This window comes from Protomyctophum parallelum (genome assembly GCF_964188405.1).
Source record: "Protomyctophum parallelum genome assembly, chromosome: 16".
Lineage (NCBI taxonomy): Eukaryota > Metazoa > Chordata > Actinopteri > Myctophiformes > Myctophidae > Protomyctophum > Protomyctophum parallelum.
Window position 1 is genome coordinate 9,481,359 of NC_139711.1, and position 12,125 is coordinate 9,493,483.

General features: G+C 44.3%; 1 protein-coding gene across 2 annotated transcripts in view; it reads left to right on the forward strand.

Annotated features, from left to right (window-relative positions):
• Nucleotides 1-2,279: 2,279 nt before the first annotated feature.
• Nucleotides 2,280-12,125, forward strand: part of ctbp1 (C-terminal binding protein 1) — a 33,037-nt gene continuing 23,191 nt past the window's right edge. The window contains exon 1 of one of the 2 annotated variants that reach the window (XM_083785922.1): nucleotides 2,280-2,319. In XM_083785922.1, coding sequence (XP_083642048.1) covers nucleotides 2,313-2,319 — 7 coding nt within the window. In that variant the 5' untranslated portion in view covers nucleotides 2,280-2,312. Of the gene's footprint in view, nucleotides 2,320-6,711; nucleotides 7,012-12,125 lie in introns of those variants that run through there. The other variant, XM_083785921.1, reaches the window with a different exon arrangement.

Consider the following 12,125-nt stretch of genomic DNA (forward strand, 5'->3'; position numbering starts at 1 on the left):
AAAGTCTGGATGGCAACCGAGGAAGGTCGTGACGCTGGAGAGACAGCTGACCTCCAGGAAAGTCTGGCAGGGCAACAGGGGTTTGCAACCTCTGTTGCAGCACTCGCAAGAGGGCACCACGCAAGCTACAGACCGTACAAACGAGCAATACCCCAGAGTCTCCCGAGAGTGACGAGAGACTCGATAGGACAGATTCAACGACAACAACTATGACAGTGACACAGACGCAGAGAAGGCTCCCTTGACTCAAATACACCAGAGTAAGGCCAAGTGTGGACAAGGATAGACGCATGCCCACCGCACAGACGAACAGTCTGGTGAGGCGTAGGAGGACACTAGGCAGGAGGCAAACCATAGTCCTAGAGACCTCTCAGTGCCTGCTATCCCCCAATAATACACAAGGCAGAGAGAGCTTCCTGCTGGTTCTGGCAGGAGAAAAAGGACAGTGGGCAGGTCCGCGGGGGGGGGGGGGTGCCCTGGGCGTGGCCAGCACTGGTTTGCTGCACCTGGCCGGCAGGTTTTGAACCATAGCCTGTTGGCCGGGCGTGGCCTTCCCTCCCGGTGCTGGTTGCGCCTCGGTGATGGCTGCGCCCGGGGTTCCCCTCCGTGGACTTGTCTATAGCTGGAAGCTTGAAAGTAAAATTCCCATTTACTAATGTGATTGCAGGTCATAACCTACAATGAATAAAAAACAATGGCAAACAAGTTAACAACCAACACTTTGTGTATCATCAGGTAGGTTCTACATGATTCACATGCTTGCCCCAATACAATCCTATTTTTCTCACAAGTCATAGTTATTACAACTGTGATAACTGAAGCACACCGACATGGCACAACATCAAGAGAAGCACTCCTTGATTGTCTCTCGCGATAGAGGTTAATTGTCTGGTATAAATCTGTTGTCTACTTATTTGGTCTCTCCAAGGATTCAGTCACACTTTTTGTCACCTACTTATAATGGCCCTGTGGTTAGTGTCTCCTCCCTGATAATGAGAGGTTGGAGTTTAATCCCTGGCCGAGTCATACCAAAGACAATAAAAATGTTCCCCAAACAATGCATCCTGCTTGGTACTCAGCATCAAGGGTTGGATTGGATCCTACAACAGACTCGCATCATGTCCAGGTGGTGTACATCAAGCTACCTCATGCTACAGAAACAGGAGAACTACTATGGATCATAGTCGCCGAGAGGGGGCCATTTGGGTCTAAATATTTGGGAATGACTGCTCTATTTATTTATGTATTTATTTTTCCCCGAACGGCACTGGTGGTCTTTCTAGCACCGTTCCAATTTTGTTGCACAATCGTTGTGTATTGGCTGCCGCTGCATGCTTCCCTCTCACCGCAATGACCATTCGTTATCTTTCACTTTCAAGATTCCTTTATTGTCACATCACCGGTTTACAGTACACGTGTAAAGAAGTAGGTGAAAAGTGTTTGTGTTTTTTAGGAAGAGAAAAGAAAAGGGGGCAGGAAGAGCAAGGAGAAATAAATGATCAAACGTCAAAAAGAAACATAGCTAGCCATTGCTAGGCACAAATCAAAGATACATGAATTATATACACACTGTATAATCCAGATGGTGCAGTACAGTTCTGTGCATGAGGTTAGACAAAAGGTGCATAGCATTAAGACACAAAGATAGCAGCTCTTTGGTAGGTCCACATAACAGCCGGTAGGCCTATGTACATGACAGATTAGACATTAATCTGCAAAAGAGTGTCTGCACATAATCTCATGTACAATGCAAACAGAACATTAACATATTGTCAAGTCAACCACATAGTCAACAAGGGATGTAACCTCCACATGGTAGATCCACAAGGGAAAGTAAAAGTCCAACTTGGACTTGTATACGAGTACACATGAGTACACATATTTGGTTTTAGTTCAAAATTGTAGCAATAATGAGGAAGGAATAATTAAGAAAAGCATGTATGTATGTGTGCAGTGTGTGTGTGTGTGTGTGTGTGTGTGTGTGTGTGTGTGTGTGTGTGTGTGTGCACGCGCGAGCGCGCAGCCTATAGATAACCAGTTCTCCAACCTGGCAAACACCCGCCACCCCCACCTCTTCTCTTTCAGTATCATGCCTGCATTTCTTTTCCTGTGTGAGAGAGCGAAAGAACCCTCCCACAGGTCTGCTGAACATATTACCATTGGACACTCTCCAGAGGCAGCCCAGGCTGATTGGCTGGCATGTAAAGTTAGCTTCTATGATTGGTCAATTCTTTACTGCAAGCTCCCCCCCTCCCCCCCTCCCTTAGCCTTGGAACATAGTGGAGCAGTGGACACAAACAGAGAGGAGGGTGATGCAAGGTTCGTGTTGTATTTTTGCCCCGTATTCGGTGGTTCCTGTGTGGTGCGTTCCTGTTGTGTGTGTGTTATGTGTCAGTGTAGCATGCGTGTATGAGTGTGAGCGTAATAGAGCTGGTCTCCGCAGTGCGTGTAGGTGACGAATAGACAATGCTGACAAGTCAAAATCAGGTGTAAATGGGAGTGTGTGTGTGTGTGTGTGTGTGTGTGTGATAGAGAGACAGAGAGAGAGAGAGAGAGAGAAAGAAAAAGTGTGTGTATGTTGGTGCGCATGTTTGCCTTTATGTGTGTCAGTCTGTTATTGATGACTTTGCCGTTTAGCCAGGCTTGAGACTGAAATATTATTGAGCCAATGGATCAGCACCGATCAATTATGTGGGTATCCTCAAAATAGCCTATTTTCATGAATGAAATGCCGATTCTTGTGAATGAAAATAGGCTTAGATGCTATGTCATGCATACATAACATTTCCAAGTATTTACATGTAAGGTAAAATGCTGGAGCCGGAACATTAAGCCTGAATTATACTTTGTCATTCAATAAAAAATAAATTACAAAAAACTCACTCAGAAGAGAATACACTGTCTGCAATACAATGTTACTTTTTTTAAATCTAGCTGTTTTTGTGCACCGCATACCTATTCTCTTTGAGTTATTCACAACTCTGTATGGGAGATCTACAGTCTGCTCCTGTTGGCCATTTAGCAACATCACTGGAACAGATGCGTTGATTAATTGCCTTGTTCAAACCCTTAACCTTAAGCCCTACAATCAATTTTAATGTAAAGGGTCGGTGTGCTATGAATTATTATTAGGCCATGGTCCCCATGCATTTAATATGATTTTTATCTCTGGGACGCAATCTACACTGTAAAATCATTAACGATTTTTGCTTCATTCAGACAATGCGGCAGCATAGCTACTAATACTACTACTACTACTAATAATAATAATAATAGTAAAACAGTAAATAAAAAGATCAGAGAAAAAGAGAATATGATTCGATAGGGAATCTAAGCTAATAGAAACGGCAGGCTTTCTATTCCTGAAAAGTTGGAAGCGATAATAAAAATCTAAATATAGTTAAAAAAAAAAAATTGGACATAGTTACAAAATATGCCTACAATTTACAATTCAGGCATTTAGCAGACACTCTTAATCCAGAGCGTTTTACAGTAAGCAAGAACAAGCAAAAACATCGTAATACATCATATACATAATAAATAGTCATCATGAATCATACATATAAGCTAAGAACCTAACAGTGGAATATCTATATAATGAAACTATGCATATATAATATACTATATAGTCCTATGTCTAAATAAAATGCTATCTAAGTTACAAAAGTTGAGCCTTTGCATATGCCTGTAATGTCGTCTGGGCTAGAGCAAGTGCTACGGCAAGTGCTATGGGATAAGATGGGAGTCTGAACAGGTGGGTTTTCAGACTACGGCGGAACATTGGGAGTGAGTCTGCAGTTCTGATTGCAATGGGAAGTGCATTCCATGCCTAACGATGATGTCACTGGTGGACGGGTTTCTGAACTGCCCACAGCCCTCCTATGAGACGCAGAAAAATTGTGCTATTTCTTCATGAACATTAGTGAGGACCAATTATATGAAGATAGGTTGAAAAGTGGTGAAGTGGTCCTTTAAGTTATTTTAACAAATGGGGTCCACTCGAGGAACCCACAAGGATACATTTGGGTCCATTTATACACACTCCAGCCCCTAGGTAGAACCCCCTAGGTAGAACCTCCTCAAGAACTCATGGGGGTCCAGACCCCATACTAGTCCTTTTCTGCCCGGCCCACTCATCTCACCTGCCCTGCTTCCTCTTTTTCCAACTCATTCCTTTGTTTCTTTGTAGTCTTATAATCTCCTGTGTCCTCCTAGTCTCTCTTATGTAACTTGGATCTACATGTCTCCACTTCACCTGCTTATCTTGGACATGGCAATAAAGACTTGTCATGTATATTGAATTCTTTATAACTGTAGTGAGGGTGTCTGGGTGGTGCAGGGGTAAAGTTCCTGCCCACCACCCTGGAGACTGAGGCTTGATTCCTATTTCCCCCATGGCAATGGGCAATGCATTCTGTCACGGAACCAGACAGTGGCCTTGTGGTTAGAGTGTCCGCCCTGAAACTGGTGGGTCGGGGTTCGATCCCTGGCCGGGTCATACCAAAGCCTGTAAAATGGGACCCAATGCCTCCCTGCTTGCCACTCAGCATCAAGGGTTGGATTGGGGGGTCAAATCTACTAATGAAATGATTCCCGAGCGCAGCACGGCTGCAGCTCAACGCTCCTTGGCTGTGGCTCACCGTTCCAAGAGATGGGTCAAATGCGGAAAACAATTTTCACTGCGGTAACGTGTGTGACAAATCGTACGACTTTGACTGTTCTAGCGCCTTCTCCAGGTTGGTTGTGGCGTGTGTTCAGCAGGGAGAGGAACTGCAGCGGGAGACATAGGGCTGTATTTTGCGTGTCTTAAGTACCAGGTTAAGACCTGGAGGCGTGGTCAATGCTCTTTGGACACTCAGAATAGACAAATGGCATTGATCACGCCTCCAGGTCTTAAGTTAAGTAATAAGACCTTGTACTTAAGACACGCAAAATACAACCCATAGTGTGTTCTTAAGGCACTCTCTGCATTCTACTTATGTGATGATGTGCCTTTTTAGTTGTAAGTCGCACTGGATAAGAGTGCAAAATTGTAATTGTTTACTGTTCCACTATGTATATGTGACTACATTGCTATTCAGGACTTTTGAGCCTCGGTCGATTATCAGGTTGTCTGTTAAATACAATAAATAGTAGATTAGGTCCCTGGCTGATTGTTGGACCGGTCGGTCTCCAATAAAGAAGCCTCCACGTGGTTCTACCAATCACAATCCAAAAACACTGCCACATTTGCATCTATGTCCCGTGTTCAGTTTAGTTTAGTTATTTGTGTATCCATACAGTATGTGTTCATCTGTAGCTGACAGTGTGTGTGTGTGTGTGTGTGTGTGTGTGTGTGTGTGTGTGTGTGTGTGTGTGACTGTGTGTGTGTGTGTGTGTGTGTGTGTGTGTGTGTGTGTGTGTGTGTGTGTGTGTGTGTGTGTGTGAGTGTGTGTGTGTGTGTGCTGGGGCAGAGAGGGTGAAGTAGGAAGGACAAAGAGGTGAGATGTGGAGACAGACGGGAGAGAATAGGGTTGAGAGAGAGATGGAGGTAACAGTGTGCAAGGGAGGGAGACAGGGAAATGAAAGACGACTGACAAAAGAGGGTTTGACCCCCCCCCCCACACACACAATATAACAATATGCCCAGCCTTTCGTGTTTGTGTAAAAGCAAGACAAAAGTGTGGACACAAATTGTGATTGGCCAGAATTAGATGATGTATAACGACGTATATAAGAGTGCCCCTCACTTCACATGGGTGTGATTTATTTTTTACTTGCCCAGTTTAGGATTATTATGGTAATTATCAGGACACGTCGGAGGCATATTTTTCAGTGCCGGTAGTGGTGGGCCGGGCCGGGCCAAATGTCAGGGCCGAATTTGTGACGCAGTCCAGCCCTGGCGGATAGAGCAGGGCTGGGGGGCGTCAGCCCACTCTCTTCTGGCAGAGAGGTTGTGAACATTCCCTGCTTTGTGACCCCAAGTATTTGAAACACTCCCGTGTGCAAAAAAACAAGCGTTTAATTTCTCACGGGGGAGAGAAATACCATCTCTTCTCCTCTCTACATCTCTATTTACATCCTCTACCGGCGTCTACCCATTACATGTTAAATGTATTCATTTTTTAAATCAATTTTAAAGTTCATAATGTAATTGTCATTCTGGAAACACAGTGTGAATACAGTACAGTTACAGCTCATTACTTTATATAATCTTGTTGATGCTTGTAATTCAATTTGATTTGCGATTTAGTAATTTCAAACATAATTACACTGATATAAGACCAGATGTGTGACTATTTAAGAATTGGACAAGACTTTGTTAACTTGAACTCCATATAAACAGATATTTCCTAGTGCAAGAACTTTACGAACATATTCTTTATTTAAGCCCACATCCGGATAACGGAGCATAAGAGATATCAATCATGTTTTTATTTTGGTTCACTACGAGGCTTCCAATTTCAGCCCGTCATAACTCCTCTGTTCTTTTTCCGCTGTCTTTCAGGAAACAAAAGATTAATTTCGGACAGATTTAGCTCCTCCCTATTACTGCTTTCTATTTTTTTTAAAATCTTGCAGCCACCCCTCTCTCTCTCTTTCTCTCCCACTCCGCACACAGTCATTCTCACTCTTTTTTCTTTTTCAATCTTGCTCTAAATGCAGTGACACTAGCATTCTGTGAGTGCATGTGTTACTGACACAGAGAGAGAGGGAAAGTCAGTGAAAGGCGGTAGGTTAGAGAGCAGAGGGAGTGAGGGAGAGCAAGTAAGCGAGCAGAAGGAGGCGAAGGGAGGGGGAGTAGAAAGAGAGAGAGAGAGAGAAAAGGGATAGGGGGAGCACATGTGTATGCTTGTCACTATAAGGGGCTGGGAGACGGAGTGAAGGAAGCGAGGTATAGCTAGCCACAGCCGCCATATGCTGAGTGGATTCCTGTCCATGTCTGCTCTGGGAGGACTGTAGGTTTCTGCGCTGTGTGCTGGGAACACGCCATGGGAAGCTCACATCTCCTCAACAAAGGCATGCCTCTAGGTAAACAACCAGCAATTGCCTTTTATGTCGGAGCAGTGCGTGTGTAAGTGAGTGTGCATGTGCGTGTGTGGATGCCCCCTGTGTGTGTGTGTGTGTGTGTGTGTGTGTGGATGCCCCCGTGTGTGTGTGTTGTGAGCTCAGTGTCTCTCCTTCCCCTCCCCCTTCTCTCCCTCTCTTCCTTCCTCCCATACTTTCTTCCCCTCCCTTTCATCTCTCTCTGTCTCCCTCTCTCCCTCTCTCTCTCTCTCTCTCTCCATTATCTTCTTCATCTGTGCATTAAATATGCCCCCGACCGACACACTGGAAAGGCTAGGCTTTTCTTTTTTCTTAGCTGTGTGTGGCGTGTGTCAGTGACGTGTGTGTGTGCATGTGTGTAGGAGCAAATCTCTTCCATTGACGACCGCTTGACTTGAACACCTCTGTTTGTGGAGACAGAAATAGATCTCTTTCTCTCCGTCTCTCCTTCGAGGGCTAGCAAGGACATGACACATATTTCCCTCATTGTGCTTCATGGAGAGACTGCTCTCTCACACACACACACACACACACACACACACACACACACACACACACACACACACACACACACACACACACACACACACACACACACACACACACACACACACACACACACACACACACACACACACACACACACACACACACACACACACACACACACACACACACACACACACACACACACACACACACACACACACACAGGTATAGAAAAAATACAGTAAACAGGGAAACTGAAATACATTTTCCAGGAGGAATTCAAAGCCACAAAAAGAGAATTAAAGAAAGAGTATTTATTTACGTAATGATGCTCTGCTGATATTAGATATTTCAGTCACTATATGTGAACATGAAATGTTCTCCCGAATAGAGGCCACTAAGACATTGTGTAGAGTGATGTCATCAACAGGCTCCAGACTTTATCGCTTGGTGACATCAGATTTAGATTACTTTGTGTTCACAAATAACAACTGAACAGTCCACGGTCACAATAATAGCACAAGGATAGTAACTAGAGCCTGACCGAATTGATTTTTCAGTCTGGCTGATAAACTGGTCATTATTTTATTTTTGAGGGTCCTATGTCCAGCTTTTGGTGTGTGTGTGCAGTGCACCAACATTGTCCTGCACAAACATTAAAATGCCATCGACAATGAATGGACAATTTTGGGTTTTTGTGTAAACACAAACATTGATGACGAAGGTGAGGACTCAAATTGTGATTGGCCGGAATGAGATGATGTATGATGATGTACGATGATAAGAGTGCCCTCACTTCACACGGGTGTGATTAAGAAAATTACGACCTCAGTAGTATAGCCAATAATGCAGCCAATGAGTCAAAATTGTTAGCCACTTTCAACTTGACAAACCCTAAAAACCCTTCAAAAAATCTCAAATTATAACAGGTTTTCAAAAACAACGTTTGAATTGGACTTAAAAAAATCAGCCACTGTCTAATGTATCAGATAGAATAAAATCAAGACTTTCCCTTCCAAAATGCTATGGAAACATGAATCACTTTAACTGCCAATGCCAGAACACTGATATCATCTTTAGATCTATTTAAGCTCGCCACGGAGGTCACTGTTTCAACCGTCTGGTAATTGTTAGCTTGTGCCTGATGATTGATGCCTGTTGGTGGCTCCTGTTTGGACTGGCAGGGGTTCTTTGATCTGTGAGCGTTGACTCATGTCTGATCGGATTATCAGGGCCCGCCTAGCGTAGTGACACAGATGCATGTCAATCACCCCCTGCAGAGATATGGGTTTGGGCTAGAGAAAATACCTCATTGGCTTGGAACCTTGTTGCTCTGCCGTTCAAAACCTTTTTGGGGGTAATTTCATTGGTCTTTTTTAAACCTTGAGAATGATTGGCTGATTAAAAGTGTTGTACTGTATTTTATAAATGCATGTAACCCTTGACTGGCTTAAAACATGGTCAAACCGTTACATTGAAAAATGAACACAATGTAATGTCGTGGAAGGATTCATCTCTGCAAAATGTATTTTTAATCAAATCTGGGTGTTTGGTCTGGTATCTGGTCTGGTATATTTCCAGGTAGAACACCGGCAGTAGTTTATAAATGAATGTAACATGTCATGTACATTCATTGTTGTATTCCTCCGACGGGGCAGCACACCTAAACCTAACCTTAACCCATGTCTAACCAATGACTAGTCTAGTCTAAACTAAGTATGCACCCCTGTATTTGTGTATGTTTGGGCCCCACGGTGAGATCCCACATTTCTCTTTTGGGCCTTGATGTGGAAAAGTCTGGGAACCCTGGCTCTGCTCTATACTACAGTCAATTATAATGCTTATATCAGCATAATAACAGTAGGACAAACGTAGTCTTATTCCACCTGTAGCTTGACGGCATGTGCTGTAGTGAAGGCTACGCATAAAACAATGAGAAATCAATGCAGTACGTGGACGTACAGGGCACTGCAGAACATACAGTACTGTACAATGTGTACATAGATCAGTAGTCAGCTGTTTCACCCCTCAAAACATGAAATGGAACTACTAGGAAAAATGTACCTGTACCCCTGTCTGTTGTTTCTAAGGAAACATGAACAGAGGTACAGATTCCATTTTAGAAAAATAGAATAAAGAAAATCACACCCGTGTGAAGTGAGGGGCGCTCTTATCATACATCACAAAAGTCATTCCGGCCAATCACTTTTGGCGTCTTCACTATTCTGCCCTCACTTCCACCCATCTTCAACCGCTTATCCGTAGTCGGGTCGCAGGGGCAACAGCTCCACCAGAGAGCTCCAGACTTCCCTCTCCAGAGCAACATTAGCAACTTCTTCCTGGGGGATCCCGAGGCGTTCCAAGGCCAGTGAGTCGATGTGATCCCTCCACCTGTGCCTTGGTCTGCCCCAGGGTCTAAACTGTCTCCTTTCCAGGCGAAGAAGCAGCGACTCTACTTTGAGTCGCTCTCGCGTGACTGAACTTCTCACCCTATCTTTAAGGCCACCCGTCAAAGAAAACTCATTTCGGCCGATTGTATTCGCAACCTTATTCTTTCGGTCATGATCCACACTTCATGACTATAGGTGAGAGTAGGAACGAAGATTGCTCGGTAGACAGAGAGCTTTGCCTTCTGGCTCAGCTCAACGACTGCAATACTGCCCCTGCTGCTCTGATTCTCCGGCTGATCTCCTTCTCCGTCCTCCCCTCACTCGTGAACAAAACCCTGAGATACTTAAACTCCTTCACCTGGTGTAATGTCTCATTCCTTGCTTGGACTGCACAATCCATCGGTTTCCTTCTCTCTGAGAATCATGGCCCTCACTTTTATCCTCAATATGTACTTTACTCAGGGGGGTGATCAGCCAATCACAAGCCAATGTTTGTGTTCACACAAACCTGGAAAGCTGGGCATAGGAGGGGCAGTTGCCCCTAAAAAATAACAGTATATAAAATAAACGCTTTAGAAAGGACTTGAATTGCCCACTATACTTTTTACAGGTGGGTAATTGTATAACACTCTTACATTCTGGCACATGTTTAGATTTACTGATTTTTATTTTTTTGTATCATCTGCTACTGCTGTCATACGTAATGGGAACAAAAAGCTGCCAAACCTGAAATGGCTTACTGATACAGTACCTGCAGATTAAGAGCTCTACTGAAAGAGTGTGTGTGTGTGTGTGTGTGTGTGTGTGTGTGTGTGTGTGTGTGTGTGTGTGTGTGTGTGTGTGTGTGTGTCGTGCATGCATGCATGTGCATGGGAATGAGTGAGAGAGAGCACAAGAGACAGCACATAACCTGTGCACGTGCAACACAGTAAAAGTGGTTCACTCTGAGAGTGTAAAAACATGTAAATGGTTAAATTAACACTAGGAATCTGTCCTTGTGGGTGCCTACATGTACATACAGTCTCTATGTATACAGTAGGCCTACGTGTGGGGGTGAACTGCAGATATGGGTATGTGTTGAATGCACAGCTGCAGTTGTGTGTGCACGGATGGATGGGTACATTGAAAGTGTGTGTGTGTGTGTGTGTGTGTGTGTGTGTGTGTGTGTGTGTGTGTGTGTGTGTGTGTGTGTGTGTGTGTGTGTGTCATGAAGGAGGGTAGGAGTGGCAGAGGGGGGTGTGTCCGCTTGGGTGGGAAATGATCTGTGAGCAGAGAGAGGAAAAGGGAAAGACACTGTAGACATTGTCAAGACTTATCCGTTACCAAAATAAAAATAAAAAACAAGAACGGTGTCTAACGCGCTTTGTTGGCAGCAGGCTAGAACCGGTGTGTGCCTGAGAGAAAGACTGGGGAAGGTAGGGGATAGGATGATATTGCAGAGAGAGAGAGAGATATTGAGTCAGACATGTGTAAAAGGGGTAGGTAGACAGAGATAGGCCGTGCCACACCATGCAAAGCCCACGCGATGCGAGTACTGTGTGCCACAGTAGCCAGGCCCATCATAATCAATCACAGTCGCAGGCGTTCTGTGGCTGGCCTGTTGCTGTAGCAGCCTGTCGACAACACAGGTGTTGACAGCAGTGTTCTCCTCTCCTCCTCCACTCATCTACTCCCCTCCCCTCCCCTCCCCTCTCCTCTCCTCTCCGTCATAGTGGATGTGGGTTTGTAGTCTGCTCTGCTGGCTTTCATTCTCGACAGTTTCACTTCCAATCACCCCAAATACACAAAAAATAAAGCAGCAGCTCACTACCCAAAGACAGGCAATAGGGGAAGTGTATTTTCAGTAAAATATACACTAGTTACCATATACATTATTTCCGTTTCTACTCAGGAGAACCATGTTGAACCAATTGACAGCAAGCTATCAACAGATTTCATTGCAAATATGTATATGCCTGAAGGAGGTCCGGAGGGACCGAGACGTTGCATTATTAAAAAGATAATATTCATGTACCGAGCAAATACACAGTGTGCGGGTGTATTCTATTCCTTTCATATAAATATAAGCTACTGTACATGTGCACATGTTTGACTCTGGAGTGTGATGATAGTACACTTGACAGGTCTTCTGTAGGTCACTCTAAACCAATTGGCTTCTACCTTCTTTGGCAGGTCGCCTGCTACTGAAGTAGCGTAAATTCCTCTTTAGTAACCGAACAC